At 40.2% G+C, this 20,814-nt stretch overlaps 2 protein-coding genes across 5 annotated transcripts in view; one reads left to right on the forward strand and one right to left on the reverse strand.

Annotated features, from left to right (window-relative positions):
• Positions 1–4,811, forward strand: part of UHRF2 (ubiquitin like with PHD and ring finger domains 2) — a 95,849-nt gene extending 91,038 nt beyond the window's left edge. Inside the window, exons 15-16 of one of the 2 annotated variants that reach the window (XM_066368127.1) lie at positions 1,642–1,740; positions 3,779–4,811. In XM_066368127.1, the coding sequence (XP_066224224.1) occupies positions 1,642–1,740; positions 3,779–3,925 (246 nt within the window). In that variant the 3' untranslated portion in view covers positions 3,926–4,811. Of the gene's footprint in view, positions 1–1,641; positions 1,741–1,775; positions 1,876–3,778 lie in introns of those variants that run through there. The other variant, XM_066368128.1, reaches the window with a different exon arrangement.
• Positions 1–20,814, reverse strand: part of GLDC (glycine decarboxylase) — a 140,369-nt gene that overhangs the window by 14,093 nt on the left and 105,462 nt on the right. For 2 of the 3 annotated variants that reach the window (XM_066368125.1, XM_066368126.1), the window contains exons 24-25: positions 20,447–20,527; positions 19,208–19,920 (exon numbers count right to left, since the gene is read on the reverse strand). In XM_066368125.1, the coding sequence (XP_066224222.1) occupies positions 19,795–19,920; positions 20,447–20,527 (207 nt within the window). In that variant the 3' untranslated portion in view covers positions 19,208–19,794. Of the gene's footprint in view, positions 1–19,207; positions 19,921–20,446; positions 20,528–20,814 lie in introns of those variants that run through there. The other variant, XR_010749216.1, reaches the window with a different exon arrangement.

Raw genomic sequence — 20,814 nt, forward strand, 5'->3', positions numbered from 1 at the left:
TTGTCACTCAGTTAGGCCTTTACATGCTGGGGTTCTCTTCTGCATCTTCATGTGGCTCACTCCTTCCATCTCCTATAAGTCTCTGCAATCGTTGCACATTCCTCAGAGAGGCCTTTCCTGACCACCCTTTCTAAGGCAGCCACACTTGACTCTGTTGCTTTAATTTGCTTTGTTTCCTCGGTTACATATAGTATATACTATCTGAAATTGGTTTGGGTTATTTTTTTTAGTGTGCTCTCCTAAAGAATATAAAATTCCATGAAAATAGAAACTTGACCTTTTTTATCACTGTTATGTAGATGAGTGCTTAGCACATTGTAGCAATTTAGAATACCTCTAGTACATACACTCATAGGCACCATGGAGGTACTGGGGATATATTGGTCATGAGAAAAGGCAATTTGTCAGGGAGAGGGGATCTGGTACTAAATTTATAGTTTTTTCCATATCTCCCCTATATGGTAATATTCTTTTAATGTGTTGCATAATTCTGTATTGATAATTCAGACTTTCTGTAAATAAGTTAATATCAAGACATAACTTTGAAACTTGAAATTCTTGTATATTAACATAAAGAACATAAAATATGCTCCCTTACTATCAAAAATAACTGGATGAAGGATTATTATTCTTGTGACTATTTAAAAAACTGTTATCCTTCTAGTTTAAAAGAAACAAACAGCTTGGGTAAAGTGGAACTAGTAATGCTTTTAAAGAGTATAGAATATCTATTTGATCGTGTTTGCTTTTGATGGCTCTACGTTTTATAATTTAGTCCCAATTTGAGTAAACATCGCATCAGGGAAATGTGGGACTTTTGGCTTGAGGCAAAACATCACAGGAGATAATCCTAGGAAAATAAATATGTTGATTCTTTGGAGTTTTGGATATAACAGATCTCTCCCCCCCCCTTAAAGACATTCAAGTTTTGTAGCAAAAGATATAATAAATAATACATGTTTATATACTGGAATACCATGTATTTAATAACCTTGAGAAATCCATTTGTGACTTTTTTCTCTTTTTTTTTTCTGTTGTGATTTTTGTTTTTAACTGAAAAATAATAAGGTTTGGGTGGGGGCATTTATGTTTGAGTGTTATATATTTGACTTTGAAACCTTTCCAGTGTAGTCCTGAAATTTAAAACTAATGTGTATATCTTATGAAAGAGTTTTTTCTTTTCAGTTTCTAATACATGTTTACTAGTCATTATAATCACTACTTGATATATATATATTCCCACCTCCCCCCACCCCCCCAGAGTCAGAGAGAGGGATAGATAGGGACAGATAGACAGGAACGGAAAGAGATGAGAAGCATCAATCATCAGTTTTTTTTCATTGTGGCACTTTAGTTGTTCATTGATTGCTTTCTCATATGTGCCTTGACCATGGGGCTACAGCAGACCAAGTAACCCCTTGCTCAAGCCAGCGACCTTGGGTCCAAGCTGGCGACCTCGGAGTCTTGAACCTGGGTCCTCCGCATCCCAGTCTGATGCTCTATCCACCTGGTCTACTTGATGTATTTCTTAATAGATATGTATTAAATGTGACTAAGACCCTTTTTAAAATCACTTTGAATTTTATTAATATATTATGAAATGCTAACCTTTTTTTTCTTCCCTTTGGGGGTACCATCTAGAATTTTCTGAAAAAATTGGAACAATCTTTTATGTGTGTCTGCTGCCAGGAGCTAGTTTACCAGCCTGTGACAACAGATTGCCTTCACAATGTCTGTAAAGTAAGTAGAATTTTTTTCTCATTTTTCCTTATTAGGCCAGAAGGCACACTAACCTCCAAACCTGTTTTAGCATGTGAAGAAGCATTTTTCCATAAAACAGAATAGTTACAGAACTTTGCCAGTTCAGAAGCATTTAATTACATCTTGGTGGTAAGTGCATGTTTTAACTGGATAGTAATACTAATTCAAATACATATATAGTTGAGGTATTCTGTCATCTTTGGTGGTGTTGGGGAGGGGTTGAAATGGAGAAGGGTAAGTAAAGTGTTTTTTCTGACAAGTCTTATGTTTGATACAGTATAGTACAAACTGAAATAGTTGCATGTACTTACTGGAATATAAAACAGATTTTTTTTTTTTTAAGTAAGAGGAGAGGAGATAGACTCCCTGCATACGCCCTGACTGATATCTATCCGGCAATCTGCCCAGGGCCAAAGTTGGGCCAACTGAGTTAGCCTCAGCTCCTGGGGCCAGTGCTCGAACCAGTCAAGCCACTGGCTGTGAGAGGGGGAGAGAGAGAGGTTCGGGAGAGGGGAGGAAGAGAGAAGCAGATGGTTGCTTCTCATGTGTGCCCTGACCTGGGATCAAACCCAGGACGTCTGCATGCCAGGGTGATGCTCTATCCACTGAGCCAACCGGCCAGGGTCTAAAATTGATTTTATATGCTAGCTTTTCCAGAGGAATTGAATACTGTGTTATCAGTATGGTGTGAAAGGAAAATTTGAGTTATAACAAAAACAAGATTGGAATCTTACTCTACTACTTGGTTGTTGTGTGTCCTGACCTAACTTCCAAACTTCAGTTTCTTTTATAAAGTGGAAATGTACCTTCCACATATGTGTTTCTGCCTGATTTGAATTAGTAAATTGTATAATATATTTAGTACTTTTAAATATATTTTTGGAAGACACATTACCTGTTATTTGATAATATATAATTTAGTTCTTAGTGGGGAAATCCTGAATTCTTTAGTGCTCTATCTGAAAAGAATAGGATTAAAATCGATCCTAGAAGATGAGCCTATTTGAGAACCATAATCTGTAACATTCTTATTTTTCTGGATGAGGAAATTAAAGCATGCAAAAGTGAAGTCATTTACCTGAAGTCTCACAGTATGTGCTAGAGCAGTGATTTTCAACCCATGTGCCTCAAGAATTTTTAAAACATGCAGTACCTGACTGTTTAGTCAGGGCACTGACTTCTTTTCCTTTAGATTGTCAAATAACAAAATGACAGCAGCCAACACAACAGCTATTTGGTGTGAATGCCCTGTCTCGAACTCTAAATATACTGCTCACAAACATCAGGGGATATTTCAAAATGAAGCAATAAAATATCCCCTAATGTTTGTGAGCAGTATATATAGGTCACATGATAAAATTGCATCTTTACTGGTCACATCACATAGTAAGGTTGCATCTGATTGGTTAATTCTTGGTGCCAGATATTTTTATATATAAGTATAGGCACCTGCTTTTTTAAAAAGTCACTTTGGAGCAAAAAGGGTGAGTTAATTACTATTACTTTTTTATCAATCAAAATCACAGTATACCTATTTTTGTCAGATCGGCAAAACATATATTTTTTGGTGTGCCATAAAATTTTAATAGTTTATGTGTCCCATGAGATGAAAAAGGTTACAAATTGCTGTGCAGAGGTAGAACTGAAGCCACCATGTCTGTAGACTAGTGTTCATAGTCCAAGATTCAGGCCTTTTTTTTATTATTATTATTCATTATAGAGAGAGGAGAGAGAGTGAGAGAGAGAGAGAAGGGGGGAGGAGCAAGAAGCATCAACTCCCATATGTGCCTTGACCAGGCAAGCCCAGCGTTTCCAGGTTGACGCTTTATCCACTGCGCCACCACAGGTCAGGCCAGATTCAGGCCTTTTTAGTTCTTCATGTTTTATGCTTTTTTAAAAAATTGCCAAACAGTATGTTTCTAGTTCCTATTTTGTTGAGTACTTTTCTACATGTATTACCCTCAGATGTAATTGAGTGTATTTTTTGGATTTTTTGTTGTGTTGTGTTTTGCCCTAGGATTGTTTACAGCGTTCCTTTAAGGCTCAAGTTTTCTCCTGCCCTGCTTGCCGGCATGATCTTGGCCAGAATTACACCATGATTCCCAATGAGATTCTCCAGACTCTACTTGACCTTTTCTTCCCTGGCTACAGTAAAGGACGATGATCTGTCTGCTTCCACTGTGTTGCTTCTGGTGATTTTTTTTTGGACAATAAAAAATCTAAAGAGATTAGGGGTGGGTGGGGGTGGAAGCAATGGTGGACCATATCTCTCATTTCTGAAGCAGCTAATCCTCTTTCCTACATAGCCATCATCTTGTGTGTGTAGTAAGAGGCCCATTTCTCAACTGTCTTTTAAATATCAAAAGGTAGTTCCTGTCAGTAACAACTAGTTGTAATGAGTAAAAGTCAAAGCCTCAGCTCTAGTTGATATCCAAGTTATGATTTATTTTGCAACTACCTCAGGACAGAAAAGATTTATGGGGATTTTTTAAATCATTGAATAATTAGTTAAATGAATTTTAGCTACACACTGCCTCCCAAATATTAGTTGTGCCTGGTTCATGTAATTTGATTTTACAGAAAAGGAAATGACACTTGAGATCATTGGAATGAACGCAGCTTCTGTAGTATGTATAATACATTTTTAATATCTTGTTCCATTACAATGTGAGTTTTGCAAGGATAGGTTCATTTTTTAGCCCATTTTGTGATCTCCATTGTGCTTTTTTCTGGTGTTTTATGCAAATTGACTACTAATGACCAATGAGAACAATATGAACGCATTGTTGCTGCATTAGTGTAATGTGTGGTTTTGCACTTAAAAGAGGTATTCCGATGCTCTAAATATAAATGTTTATGAAAAGCCTCTTCTGTACTAGTCAAACTGCTTTTAGTGAGTCTCACCAGTGGTTTTACATCTGCAGAGCACTGAGGACTGGGCTGACTTTTGAGAGGGCTGAAATTGCTTCATATTGTGATCCTAAATTTTATATTCACTATACTCCCTAAAGTATACCTTAATAAATATTTTATGACCAGCAAAATAGCTCGTCTTGCTTCACTGTTTTACATTTGTCTGGCTTATATTATGTATTTTTAGGAACCAATCATTTTCAGAGTACTTCATTGTATGTATTTATTGAAACATTTCACACAATTTTCACTCTTGATTTTTGGTAATGAGAGCTAATATGAACTCTGAAGCACTAAGGACAGATTTCACCCTGGATTAATTTTACTAAATGGGAAAAATGTTCAAGATTAGAACCAAGTGACCTCTTAACAACTTGGTCTTTTTTTTTTTTAAGCGAGGGGGGCAGAAAGGAGAGAGATGAGAAACATCAACTCATAGTTGTGGCACTTTAGTTGTTCATTGATTAATTCTCATACATGTGTTGACTGGGGGGTTCAAGCTGAGTCAGCAACCCCTTGCTCAAGCCGGTGACCATGGGATCATTTCGAAGGTCCCACACTGAAGCCAGCGATCTCAGGGTCCCACGTCAATGCTTTATCCACTGCACCATCACGGGTCAGGCACAACTTCAGTATTTTGTTCAATTTTAGCATGACCAGTGCTACTTCTTATTTCATAGACACAAGAGGATTCTAAAACACATTTCTAGTATCTGAAATTGTTTTTATCAAAGTTTTAATTTTGATTGTATCAACTTTTCTACACCTGAATTCAGTGCCATATATATATAGCTGATGTTTATTGAATGTTTGCTTTGCACTAGTCACTTGTTTGTTTTTATGTGTATTTATTAATCCAACTGACAGTCTTAAGAGGCAGGTACTATTATCTCTATGTTCCGTATGAATATCAAAGACAAAGAAAGGTTAAGAAATTTGCCAGAGTTCATATGTCAAGAAAGTAGCAGAACTGTGCTGTAATGTAAGTTTAGGCAGTCTGAGTCCAGACCTGGCAGTCTTCACTTTAGGACTATTTTTGGCATTCTCACATTTGAATATAAGCCAGAGTAGTTTGTGCTCTTTCTATGTTCAGTTAAATTCAAAGTCAGGTTCTGGTTTACAGCAGACTGATTAGAGCTATTGTCGCTTAGGGCTAGTTATAAACATTGGAATCATTTTTACTTTGAAGAATCAAATTTAGATGAAAATGGATCATTAAATTGTATCATCTGGTGTTACAGTTGCCTCCTGCATTGGCCATGTCTCTGCATGAAAGGTGGGGAGTATCTCCCAGCTTCAACTACTTGAATTGGTTTAGTTCTACCACTTTTATTAGTAAGATGATTCCCAGAATTATGCCATAGTGTCTTAACTCTGCTTATAACATGATAGACCAAAAAACAACACTGATTATTAATAGTATCAGGTATGACACAAAGCCAAGCAATTTTATGTTGCTTTTAAATTCTTTTAAAGACTTTGTTTTCTTACATAAATATTTCACTTTTATCTGAAAGGTAACAGACTTTTAGAAAGCTTAACAATACCTTTGTCACCCATTTTAAAAAATAATTAATGGTAATTATATCAAATGTCTAGTAAATGTTCAAATTTCCATTGTCTGAAATGTCATAAATGATATTTTAAGTTACTTTGAATTGGGATCCAAGTAAGGATCTTGCAGTTATTTATTACTGTCTCTTAAGTATCTTTTAATCTGTATATAACCCCTCAATCTTTCTTTTTCTTTACCTTTTTACAGTTTGTTAAAATTGTTCTGAAGTCTTTCTGACAGAATAGATTTTTCTGATAATAACCATGTAGAATGGTTTAACCTTGTTTCTCTGTATTTTCTATAAATTGGTAGTTAGAATTCAAGCATGACCAGAGTCAGATTTTATTTTTTCTCCCAAGACTTCATAAGTGGTGTGGTTGTCCCTCAGGTGGTCTGTAGTATCTTGTCTCTTAAGTTTGAAAGGTGAGCTGTTCACCGGATTCTGTTACATTTAGTAGGTTACAATGATTACTGTTAAGTACTTAGCCACTTTAATATGGTTAGAATTTTTTTTCTTTAATTTTTTCTAGTGTAGGCAAGGCCTTTAGTTTTAATCTTCACTTTTAAATAATATGGTTTATTCAGCAAATATGTATATGTTAGTATGTTTAAGAATAGTAGATAATCTTTTGTAAGCTAGCAATCTAAAACACCCTTAGTTCTCTTACAAACTCTTGTGACAATTTGGCTAACAGAAAGGAGCCCTGCCTATATAACCTTAAAGCCTTGGATTTTAATATAAAAGGTGTTTAGAGATCTACTCCACCTTGCCCACAGATAGAGTTCATGGCTGTCTGCCTAAATTTTTTTATTTTTCCATTGATTTGAGAGGAAGGAGGGGGAACAGGGAGTGGACAGTAGGGGAAGAGAGAGAGAAGCATGAACTCATTATTCCACTTAGTTGTGCACACATTGGTTGCTTCTCATATGTGCCCTGACTGGGGATCAAACCCGCAACCTCGGTGTGCCAGAATGACGCCGTCTCCACTGAGCCACCTGACAAGGACTGACCTACTTTGAGGGAATTGAGCCTGATGGCCTGCTTGTTCACCAGCTTGTGTTGGGAAGAACAGTTCTTGCTTATCTGCTGACTGGTCCCCATACCAAAACATTAAATCCCTGAAGGAATTGATATTTAGTGACCTGGATTAATCAGACACTACATGGGGGGTGGGGGTGGGGGTAAAATACCAGTCACTGGACATAAGAAATCAAGAGCTAGAGGGAACCACACAGGATGACCAAACAACTACTATTGAAAATAATGAAGAATAGGAGTTTTACAACTGTATCCTAAAGTATGAAGTGGCGTTGCATTGAGGGAAGGAGAACAAGCTGCTGTGTGAAGAGTAATCTGAGATTAAAATTTTTAGAAATGAATGATTTTGAAAAAAAATGTAACAGACAAAATGGATACTGCAAAAGTTTTAACATATCAGTAATCCATTATATATGAATATCCCAGAGTATGTTTTTTCTGTTCATCTGCTGATAGCTATTTTGGTTGTTTCCAGGATTTCACTATTATAAATAAAGCTGCTGTGAACATTTGTGTGTAAGTCTTTGGGAAGTAGTTTGACAATTTCTTATAAATTTATGTATGCTTACCATAGATATCAATTTCATTAGTAGTTCTTTACTCAAGAAAAATGAAGAGGTATTAATCAAATGGGTTTTTACCTACCGGTCATTGTTTTCCTATTTCTTTGGCTTGTGAGAGCAGACCTTTTATTTTTTCTTTATATGGGCCCAGTGATGTTGGGGTTGTAGGTTTCCCTTGCACTTAAGCCAAAAGAAGGTGAAAAGGAGGCGTAAGAAGAACTCCAGCCAACATCTAGGTCATTCCTTAAGTTCTGAAGTGCCTACCCAGACCACCTTTTTCCACCTTTTTTAGTCTTTTGCTATTTACTTTATGTTTTTTATCTAGGCTTTTTAGTTACACAATTGTCCTTGCCTTATCCATGGTTTCACTTACCTGACTGAGGTCAATTGTGGTCCAAAATAATTATATGGAAAATTTCAGAAATAATTCACAAGTGTTTAATTGTTGTGCACCATTCTGAGAGTAGTGTAGTGAAATCTGCAGTCTTGGACTTGAATCATCCTTTTGTCCAGCATATCCATGTTGAGTGCACTTCCTGCCCATTAGTCACTTAGTGGCACACATCCTAGTTACCAGACCAACTGTCGTGATATCACAGTTCTTATGTTCAAATAACAGTTATTTTACTTAATAATGGCCCCAAAGTGCAAGAGTAGTGACACTGGCAATTTGGGTATGTCAAAGAGAAGTCATAAAGTGCTTCACTTAGGTGAAAAAATATGTATGTATAAGAAAAACAGTCTATGTAGGTGCTATTTGTAGTTTCAGGCATCCGGTGAGGGTCTTGGAACATATACTCCATGGATAAGGGAGGGCTACTGTATTTAGCAACAGGGATAGGGTGAAATATATTTATCCACCTTATGTGGAACTTGAAGTCTCCCAACTAATCTTTCAGAAATAGGTTTAACAAGCAAGGAACTCTATTTGAGAAGAAACAAATATTAAGCACTATGTGTCAGATACTATATACTAAGTTATAATAAAACTTACCAGCATTTCTCCATCACGAAGGCTATTGGTGCTGAGAATATCACTACCGTGTCTTCCAGTGCTCTGATGAAATCTCAGATGTGTGGCCTGGCCAAGTGTCTGCGATTTCTTATTGGAGCTGTCACATCCCTGGGGTTTGCAGTTTTCTGTAAATTTACTGTGGCTGAACCAAGAAAGAAGGCATATGCAGATTCTACAGAAATTATTCCATGAAAGATTTTGAGATGTGGAAGGCTGATATCTTTCAGAGTGCAAGTGATCTTGGAATGTAAAGAATTTCTTTGGGTTGAATTCCATGGAAGTTTGTCACAGACTTGTGTTCCTGAACTAGGAAACATGAATATTTGAGCTAAGGAATCATTTCTTTTGATAAATATTTAAGAAATTTGTGGACAGTTATGTCTTTGTTCACTTATTTGTGTGTGTGTGTGTGTGAGAGAGACAGAGAGAGAGACAGAGAGACAGAGGGACAGATAGGGACATACAGGAAGGGAGAGAGATGAGAAACATCAATTCTTTGTTTTGGCACCTTAGTTGTTCATTGACTGCTTTCTCATGTACCTTGCGGTGGGGGGCTACAGCAGAGTGAGTGACCCCTTGCTCAGGCCAGTGACCTTGGGCTCAAGCCATTGACCACAGGGTCATGTCTATGATCCCACACTCAAGCCAGTGACCCCGCACTCAAGTTGGTGAGTCCATGCTCAAGCCGGCGACCTCTGGGTTTCGAACCTGGGTCCTCTGCATCCCAGTCCGATGCTCTATCCATTGCGCCACCACCTGGTCAGGCTGCTCACTTAGGCTTAATGATATAACTCTGGGCACTTGCATCAGAATTGATTAGGGGTTTTAACTGGTTATGAACCTTATGAAGATAACAATGTCAGTATTAAGTTTTTCATTATTTTAGGAAAATAAGAACTTTACAACAACACAACATAGAAGATATTTCCCTTTTATTATAAAGAAACACACTTAAGCCAGGAGAAGGAAAGTAACATCTATGCCATGCTCTGTGTATATTGCAGTTTTTGTTTTTAAATGTGAAAAATTACAAAGAAACTGTAGTGAACACTTTGCATACAGACTAGCCAGTATTGATCATGGTTAACATTTGTTCCTAAATGAACAAAATACTACAAATGAAGCTGACATGATTTTTATTACCTCCCCACCCAAGAAATTACGAGTTTTTAAAAGAAATTATGAATTTAATGCCTTATCAGTTTTATTTTTTAAATGTTATTGTATAGGTATTCATAAACAAAATATAGTATTTCAAGTGTTAAGATTTATATAAATGACACCACATATTCTGCAACATTTTTTCATTCAACATGTTTTGGGATAATCTTAATAGCTATATTTAGTCCCTATTACTAAGATAATTTAGATTTATTCCTATCATTTCATTTTGTTTCCTATTTATCATTATAAAGGGGGCAGTGGTAAGTCTTTCTCCTTGTTCTGAGGATTTCATCATTTACCCTCCCCCACCCTTGCATTAGACTGAAGGTTACTCAATTATTCAATCAGTTTCTGTTATTTTGTGTTCATTCTTAAGTTTTCAACGTGTATGCATGCATATTGATATTTATAAAATGGCCTGTACTTCAGGTTTTTTTCTAGTTAAGACATATATTAACGTATTTTTATTTCACTTCATATTCTTTTCTGATCTATTTTTCACATTAATATTTACTATTTTAGTTATAACTATTTTAAAGCCTAAGTTTTTTTAAATGTGAGAGTTACTGATTTATTGACAAGTTTTGTCATATTGGCTCACCATTTCTTGTTGAATACTTCAAGATGTTTTTGTACCATAGACCTTCCAATGAACAGTAAATTTTCTCAATCATTGTAAATCTGAAAATGATAACTTTTTACTGATTTTTAGATAGATAAATTGACGGTTTTTAGAATTTTAGGTTGCTAGTTATTTTTCTTCAGCATCTTATAGGTAAGTACTCTTGTGTTCAGGCATCTATTGTTGGAAAAATGTTAGATGTCCACTTTGATGGTTCTTTGAAGGATTTGTGTTTGCTCATAGCTTCTGAGTTTCACTGAAATTTTTCTAGGTGTGGATTCATTCTGATTTGCTTTTTTGGGGGACTCATTGTACTCCTTTAAATTGAAAATTTATGACTTTTCTAGAAATTTTTTATTTTCTTGTAAAAAATATTGCTCCTCTCCCATATTCTCTGTTTTCATCTCAACCTACTAGAAGTTTTCAGCAGTCTACCCTCCATACCTTCACATCTCGTATCATTTATCTCCTTACTTCTGTGCTATGTTCTAGGTGACTTCCTCACATTTTTCTTCCAATTCATTGGATTTTCTCACAGAGTCTAGCCCACTGTTTAATTCATCTAAATAAGTTATTTCAAGAACTATTCTAATTTTGTTTATAAGTTTGTCAGTTCAAATTTCATAATTTCTTAGTTTTCCCAATATTTGAGCATTTAAAACATGCTTTAATCATGACTAAATTAAATCATGATTTAATTTAAGAACCTTTTAATCTTTAATTTCTGGTTTTTAAAGTAAAAATTCTGCCATTTATTGGTGCTTAACATTCAATTTCATTGTGTTTTGTAAATTTTTGAGTTCATCTTCTGTGACATTTTCTTAAGTGTTTTGTTTAGGGCTTGGTTGTAGACAGCTGTTTTGGAGAAATTTTTAGATTTTTTTCTTATGGGGCTTAGTATGTTTTCCTGAAATTGAACCATTTGTTACATTAATTTTGTGGAATGGGAGTCCACGATGTGACTGGTATGAGGTGAAGCCTCTTGTTAGTGACCCATGATCTGGGAAGGAAAGCTTGTTTTATACTATGACCCTGGCTTCAGTAGATACTGATGATTTGGTCCTTATATTGGAACAGGGCTTTCCCAGTTCTGGAAATGCCCCATTTTTGCTCCTTACTACTCATTCTTTCCTTGAGGACTTGTGTTTTGTTTTAATGGGGGTAGAAGAATATTTCAACGTTATATCCATGTCTTTGAAACAGGGATGACAATATTTCCCACACCTGTTCAGTTTCTCAAAAAAAAAAGGTGGTGCTCTCGGGGTATTTTTCACATTTTATTTTACTCGGTACTCACAACCTGTGAAGTAAGTGGCATAATCTCCATCTTATAAACAAGATCATGGTTTCGGAGAGTTACCCCAAGTCACAGGTAGTCAGCAGCAGACTTAGAATTTCAACGGAAGACTTACTTTCCACTACTTTTCCTGCTTTACTATGTTTTTTTTAATGTCTATTACAGTCCTTTGGCCCTTTGAAAACCAGGCACTGTTTTTTTGGTTTATTTTTAAATATTTTATTCATTTTAGAGAGAAAATGTAGAGAGAGAAGGGGAGAGGAGCAGGAAGCATCAACTGCCATATGTGCCTTGACCAGGAAGCCCAGGGTTTCAAACCAGTGACCTCAGCATTCCAGGTTGATGCTTTATCAACTGCACCACCACAGGTTAGGCAGGAACACTATTTTAAAGAGAGCTAATGTGACTGACTTGCATCTAAAAATATCTGAATCATTATTGTATGGCACATATTTCTTTTAGAGACTCTTCTCATTTTCATACTTACAAAAACCATAGGCTGGCCCTCGCTAGCTGGCTCAGTGGTAGAGTGTCAGCCCGGCTTGTGGAAGTCCCGGGTTTGATTCCTGGTCAGAGCATACAGGAGAAGTGACCATCTGCTCCACTCCTCCCCCTTTCCTATCTCCCTCTCCCTCTCCCTCTACACTCTCCCACAGCCATGGCTTGATTGCTTTGAGCAAGTTGACATCAGATGCTGAGGGTGGCTCCATGGCCTTGCCTCGGGCACTAAAATAGCTCATTGCAGAGCAATGGAGCAGTGGCCACAGATGGGCAGAGCATTGCTTGGTAGGGGCTTGCTGGATAGATCCTGATTGGGGCACATGTGAGAGTTTGTCTTTCTGCCTCCTTTCCTCTCAATTATAAAAAGAATAAAACAAAAACACAACCATGGGCTGCTTTTTTTTTTTTCCGAGAAGGACAGATGGACAGACAGGAAGGAAGAGATGAGAAGCATCAGTTTTTTATTGCAGCACCTTAGTTGTTCATTGATTGCTTTCTCGTATGTGCCTTGACCAGGGGGAGCTCCCGCCGAGCCAGCAGCTTGGGGCTCAAGCCTGAGACATTGGGGCAATATCAATGATCCCATGCTCAAGCCAGCAAGCCTGCACTTAAGCTGTTGAGCCCTGCGCTCAAGCCAGTGACCTCGGGGCTTCAAACCTGGGTCCTCTGCGTCTTAGGCTGATGCTCGATCCACTGTGCCACCACCTGCTCAGGTGGGTTGCATTTAAAAAAAACCTTTTTGTAATTTGTTACATCGTTGGGCTATATTCCTAAAGGCAACTAATTTCTGGGAAATAATGAAATTGATTAAAGACTGTATTGAGCCTGCTTAATGGTCACCTTTCAGCTTCTCCTCCCAGAGCTATCATGTTCACTGGCATAAACTTCAGGTTAACAGCATTTCTCGCCCTGGCCGGTTGGCTCAGCGGTAGAGCGTCGGCTTGGCATGAGGGGGACCCGGGTTCGATTCCCGGCCAGGGCACATAGGAGAAGCGCCCATTTGCTTCTCCACCCCCACCCCCTCCTTCCTCTCTGTATCTCTCTTCCCTTCCCGCAGCCAAGGCTCCATTGGAGCAAAGATGGCCCGGGCGTTGGGGATGGCTCTGTGGCCTCTGCCCCAGGCGCTAGAGTGGCTCTGGTTGCGGCAGAGCGACCGCCCCGGAGGGGCAGAGCATCGCCCCCTGGTGGGCAGAGCGTTGCCCCCTGGTGGGCGTGCCAGGTGGATCCTGGTCGGGCTCATGCGGGAGTCTGTCTGTTTCTCCCCGTTTCCAGCTTCAGAAAAAAAAACAAAACAACAAAAAACAGCATTTCTCTGAATGGCAGGCACTGTCCCAGATGAAAGGCTCTCTTTTTGACAAAAACACAGAAATAGTGTTTATCATGGGCACTCCTCCCCCCACACACACCCCTCCCAGCATGCTGGCACCATATACTACACCCACTCCTTTGCTCTTTGCAAGTTTAACAGCCTACCCACCGTCTCCTTCCATGGAAAGTATTTTCATCATTGTCTTTTGGAATACATTTCAAGAGGCTTCTTTTCACCAATAAAAGCATTTAGTACTTCTATTTTGGGAAGCTCTAATATTCCTGTGTAATTCACATTGGATAAAACGTATTGAATGCAAGGAAGTTATCTTTTTTTTCTTTTCTTTTTTTTTTACTCACTGTCCCAGTCTGAAGAAAGAATCTGTTTGCAGCTAATTCTACTTTGCTCCCACTGTAGTATAGAGCACTTTTAGATCAAGTTCCCAGTGAAAGCACTGTTGGGGGAAAGTGCACTTTTTATAGGATGGCTGACATCACTCCTGGTGCTATTGGAGTACATTGTTTTCTGGGATTTAAAGCACTTAAATCTGAGTCTCATCAAATTTTTTTTTTCCAAATGATCTTGAGAAGTGCTTTTATAGAAAATTTAAAATGTCACAAACTAGGCAAACTTTTTATTTTTAATTTAGTGAGAGGAGGGGAGGCAGAGACAGACTCCCACATGTGCCCCAACCAGGATCCACCTGCAAGCCTACTAAGGGGCAATGCTCTGCCCATCTGGGGCCATTGCTCCATTGCTACTGGAGCCATTTTTTAGCGCCTGAGGTGGAGAACATGGAGCCATCCTCAGTGCCTGGGGCCATTTTGCTCTAGTTGAGTCTTGGCTGCAGGAGGGTAGGAGGGGAGAGAGAGAAACGAGAGGGGGAGTCATGGAGAAGCAGATGGGCACTTCTCCTGTGTGCCCTGCCTGGAATCAAACCTAGGACTTCCACATGCCTGGCCAACACTCTATCTACTACTGAGCCAACTGGCCAGGGTCAAACATTTTTTACTAGTGATATTAAAGCACAATGCAACAATCAGATCAGAAGCAAACTAAAATTTCTCTTTTATCAGTTCTGAAAACTCTAACCTCTATAAAAGACACCAAGAAAGTCCTGTAGGCCCATGAAAAAACAGTTGATTTTTTTTCAGCCCTCCATCAATTCTATTGAATTCAGAAGAATTACAGGCAATCTCCCAACTTGCATTTCAGAAGTTAATTTATAGAAGAATGATGGCCATGATCTGTGACTTAATGTAGGTTAAAAATGAAACAATCTGTACAAATGTTTCCTGTAGGAACAGTGATATAGAGGAAGTGGGTAGTTTCCCAGATTAGTCTGTACGCTAATTAAATGATAGTCTATCACTGCTTTTATGGGAAAAGTGCCCAGTAATCCTTGCCACTTCCAGGCACCAGACACCTCCTCCCCCAAAATAACTGTTTCCAAACTTTGGGATGAGCAATCTGACAGCTGGGATTGTAACTTTAAGATCAGGAATCTATTGCCATCCTCATGGAGTTATATGCACAAAAGCTGTGGAGGAGATGTGAGATAAAGCTCCAGATGAACAATGAGTGTGAGCATGAAGGCTGGGAAGTGAGAGCCTGGCAAGGTGAAGCAACAGCTATGAGGCACCCCTGACCTGGAAGGACTAGCGGAGGAGTTGGGGAAGGGGAATGAGATCAGTGCTTAGTAAAGGCAGCAGCAGGAAAAGGACGTCACTGAGGCACAAACACGCCATGTTGATCATACATGGCGGTTGTCGGAGTACATGCCTATATACATAGCCAGTAATGAACAAGCAGGTCCTCCAGCCCCTCCCTCACCCCTTTCCCTCCTACTCACAGGGTGCTCCCTCCATGACCTTTGTTCTCAATGTCTGGTGCTTCTCCCTGCCCTTTCTTGTCCAGAGAACTTGGACCCTAGGTCTGTTCCTTCCCTACCTGCTTCCCCCCAAACTTGGAGCCACCTCCTGCCCTCTAACCCTTCCCTTTGCCATCTTAAGCTGACTTTTTTTATTTAAGATTTTATTTATTGACTTTAGAGAGAGGATAGAGAGAAAGGCATGGGGAGGAACAGGAAGCATCAACTTGTAGTAGTTGCTTCTCATATGAGCCTGAATGGGGCTTGCCCAGGGTTTTGAACTGACAACCTCAGCATTCCAGGTCGATGCTTTATCCACTGTGTTGCCACAGGCCAGGCTTAAACTGACTATTTAATTGTCTCTCTTCCCCATTCCCTTGACCTCTCTCTTCCTAATTTGAGGGAGTCCTGTCCTGGGACTTATTGCTTATGCTCTTGACTGCCTTCTCATTCCACCATGGAGAGCCTTCTCCCATCTCCCTTCCCCACATCTCTAGCTTTTCTCGCCTCCCTCTTTCTGACTCTTCTTTCTTCTGACATCATTGAGCTGATGTTTTTTCCACTTCCACACTGTAACTCTTTACTTACCCAACTGCCACCATAGGCCCTTATCTACCCACTTTCATTCCTATTCCCTCCATTACATAACACACACACGTACCTTTTCCTCAGAGCCTTCCACCTGGGTCAGGGTCCCCATCTTCTCTGGACCCTATTATTATTCTCCGTTATCTTGACTCAACACTCCCCTCCCTATTTCTTTTTTTATTTTATTTTTTTTCTGAAGTGAAAAGCAGGGAGGCAGAGAGACAGATTCCCACATACGCCCGACCAGGATCCACCCAGCATGCCCACCATGGAACTGGTGGGCAGTCAGAAAATTTTACTACTAACAAAGATACAGAAGTGGGCAGTAGGTATAAAAAGGTTGACTACCCCTGGTATAGACAAAACAAGGCTAAATTCATCATCTTCCCCACCTGCATCATCTCTTAAAGGCTTAGGGTTCTGGAAAATTCCTTAAAATGTGAACAAAGGAAGCTCAGAGGCAATGTCTGAAACTTGTTAGAAATGGAAGTCCACTAGCCCTGTGCCAGACCTAGAGTCAGAAACTCTGGGGCCAGGGCCTGGCGTTCTGTGTTAACAAGCCCTCCCATTTATCTAGACACCCCAAGGTTTGAAAAACCTTTGCCCTAGGAAACATCTCTGAGCCTGCCCAACGTCTGAGCCAAAACACCTGTCCCAGAGCTCTGGGAACCTCAAGTGCTATTATCTCAGCTTCCAAACTACTTGGCCCAGATGGTTTCATGTACCCAACAGTGGTACCTACATCCTTTATTTGGATGAAAGGCACCGGTTTTGTCTTTGGAAAACATGGCCCCTATTATGTATCTAGGGCTTTGACAGGTTTCTAGACAGGGCCCTGCCCTCTTCACACGCCTTCAAGGCAAGGATTGTTCCTATGGCCTGTGGCCTGTCTCAGGGCTCAGAGGAGGCAGAGGGGGTACCCGAGGCATAACGTGTGTGCATGTCCACCTCAGAACCCTCTTCAGAACTGCTCCGAGAGTACATCCTGCACAACATTGTTAAGGTACTTGATGCCACCAAGCCATAGAATTTTAAAAGGTTAAAGTGGTCAATGTTATGTATGTTTCCTCACAACAGAAAGCAGGGGAGCACCTATACAGTCTGGCCAGAGGCCCTGGTTCGAGGCCCAGTATTTGTACTTGGCATTTAACAGAATCCACAGAAGGCATTGGAAATACTGGTTTCTGTGACCATGTCCCTCTTTGAGATCAAGGATCATTCTTCATTCAATTAATATTTCTTTGTTGAACACATACTACAGGTAGGACCCAGACTTAGTTCTGGGAATCCACTGATGTACAAGATCTAGTCCCTACTCTCAGGGAACTTTCTAATGAGGCAGACAAAAACCAGGTGAGCAGAACAGATGCTAATTTGTGCTGAGAGTACAGGAAAACAAACTTGCATTTGAGAGACAGAAAGTAAGAGCCCATTTCGTGGAGATGTGTGGAAGACCTTTGTGAGGAGGTGCAGAAAGATAAACAGGAGCCAGCAAAGCAAAGGGGGCATGGTGGGAGGGTGGGCGCTCCCGGTGGAGGGTGTCACACAGGTAGAGAGCCGGAGGCGGGAGAGTCAGCACACAAGTGTCAGGTAAACACATGAGTTACTTAATAGTGAAGGAAAGATAGTTCACCTGACTCTCCTAATCACCTGCGTTTGCCTCTCATATATTTGGGGGGCAAGCAATGGATGAACTGTTGTGGAAACAATTTTGGCATTCAACCGCTAACACTGCACAGCCTGATAAAGAAATTAGAAAACCGCTGTTCACCTCTATGATTTGTTTTCATCTGCTTGTCCTTCCTTGATAGGAGCTCCTCTGTGTCCTGCTGGCTACAGTGTGGAGAGCCCAGTGTTCAGCACAGGAAGGACAGTCTCTAGGTTGGCAGTGACCATTGGCAGTGGGCAGCCTGCTTTCACCAGTGGGCACTGGAGCTGTTCATCCAGGGTTCAAGTTCTGGCTCTCTCACCAGCTCTAGGACCTTGGGCAGCTCTCCATACCACCCCCACGTGTGTAAAAGTGGAATGTTAGGAGGCTCCGTGAGGTTATAAATCTACCTGACAATTGCTCAGTAGATAGTAATCAATTATTACGTGAAAAAGGAGCCAGGGATCCCATCACTTCTCTGCTGCTTGGTTAGGCTGAAATAAGTTGTTTTACAAACTTTTTTAAGTGTGTGAATAAGCGGACCACCAGCAGAGCATTCAGTAGAGCTCTCTGACCCTTTGTCCAGATCACTGTCAGGATGGCTGAGGAATGGTGAAGTGAGCTCCACACAAGGAGCCGTGTCCTTGGGGCTAGAGCACATGTTGAATAATAATCGGGGGAGAACGTGTGAAACATTTGCTCTCTCTACCAGAAACTTATTTGTGGAAGGTATCCTACTTGCCTACCTGAAACCCTTTCTTCCCCTGATCTTTAATTAACAAACTCCTTGTTTTCTTTGGGGGCAGTAATCTGCCCAGGTAAAAGACCTCCCCATGACCCTTGCAGCTACGAGCGGCAATTGGAACGAATTCTGGCCAGTTACAAGTAAGCAGAGGTTACTAAGTGGACCCTCTGGGAAAGCATTCCAAAAGAAGTTGACTTGCATGGAATCTGCCTTTTTGTCTCATTTCCCCGCCTTTTCCTATCGAGAATGGGGACGTGATGCCTGGATGTGTGGCAGCCATTTGAAGACTAGGAGGGTGAAGACTCTGCAAAGGAAGACAGGACGGAAAGATTGAGGGAGCACCAGCCTTGCTTTATTTCTTAAGTGGGAAAAAATAAACGACTATTTGATTAAACTTCTGTAGTTAGGTTTCAGTTACACACAACCTAGTACAACTCTAACAAAAAGACCAAAGTGGTATTCACTGCTGACCAAGACATATACCCTATCTTTAGCCCGCCAAAGACAAAACTGATCATGTCACAACAGCTATTATTGGGTTATGTGTTTCTTATTACCCTTCAAATCCCTCTAAACCTATATGTGGAAGATTGAAAAATGGACCAAGAAGGTATTCTTAATCAAAATGCTTTTATTAGAATACTAATAATTGGAGATTAAAAAATACCCACACACACAAGGAGAAAAACACTCAAATTCTATTACAGATTAGGAAAATTATTTGGAGGAAAAAGATTTCTGCAGCATATACAAAATGTAAACATTTACCCTGGGATTTCCCACAGACGGCATAGTCCATAAGGACTTATTTGAAAGAAAAATATGTCTATCAAGTCTCCAGCATAGCCTCTACTATATGTCTGTGAACTTGCTACATTGAAAGCTAAAGTTCCTAGTGTGCTCCAGATTTTCTATGCAAAAAAACTAAAAATGGCTTCCAATCAAGGCAATTTGAACATCAACAGACATGTGAAAGCAGAGGCACCAAAGCAAATCAATCTTCCAACAAGGAGCTCCCGCTCACTATGCTAATTGTATTTACATTTACCTTGACAGAGATTACAAAACTTTACACAGTGTGTAAAATCCCTACTTGAGCCTCGGGTGGTGGTAGATGAAATATTTCTTGCTTATCAAATGCTCCAGAGAGAAGCACCAAATCAGTCATGTGAACTCAAAGAGAGGACTAAGAAGAGGCCCTCGTCTATTCAGAAAATGGAGACTCATAGACTTCCATCGGTGGGCAGGTGCAAACCAGGTGCTGGTCTCCATAGATGTCATCGATCCGGGCAATGCTGGGCCAGAATTTGTTCTCCGGTTTCACAAAGGGCTGTAAGAACAAAGGATGGAAACGTTCTGCGATGTTCTGGGAGGTTTTTCTCAGAAGAGGAGATTGCAGTAACTGCAGCCTAAGGCACCACTAGCCCAAGTATTCAAAAAGTATAAGAAGCTAAAAGCCAACCCTTCATTAGCATCCCCCAAATCCAACTTTTGACACTTGTCCCCACCCCGTCAAACAGACAGCACAGCATATAAGAAACAGAAAAGAAGGAAAGTTGCATTTGGGGCCACCTCACTGTTGGATGATGGTAGAAAACACTTCCTTGACAGGGCCTCTATTTGGTCTCTCCGCTGTGTGCCCTGCAGATTCCAGGCCTGTGGCTGACACTCATAGATCTGAAAGCCAATGCCCGTGCTCTGCGGACTTTCCTCATCATGACCCACATTTCACAAGTGTCCCACTTAGAGTTGATATGAGACTGTAAGAGTGGGAGCCCCTCGGAGTAAGTGATGGCCCCTCACATGCATGTGAACACTATCCCAGCTGGCACAGTCGGCTTCAGAGGAGAACTTACGAGTGGGAATGCTGCCACCTCTCTGGAATATGGCCGATCCCAGTGCGAGGATGTGATGCAGGTCAGGGAGTGTGGAGACATCTGAGATAGATATGGATGGGAGAGGGATCAGAGCAGAACACTGCCTTCTCCTCAATCAGTGAGCTTCTGACAGACCATGGACAGAGAAGGCTTTTTTTGTTTCAATTTGTGGGGAAGGAAATCTCTGTAGGAAATTTATTTATTTTTTTAGCAAGAGAGACAGCGAGATAGAGGGATGGACAGAAAGGGAGAGAGATGAGAAGTACCAACTTGTTGTGGCACTTTAGTTTTTCATTGATAGCTTTCTCATGGATGCCTTGGTTGGGGGGTGCTCCAGCAGAGCCAGT

This window comes from Saccopteryx leptura, chromosome 2 (assembly GCF_036850995.1).
Source record: "Saccopteryx leptura isolate mSacLep1 chromosome 2, mSacLep1_pri_phased_curated, whole genome shotgun sequence".
In the NCBI taxonomy this organism is placed as follows: Eukaryota; Metazoa; Chordata; class Mammalia; order Chiroptera; family Emballonuridae; genus Saccopteryx; species Saccopteryx leptura.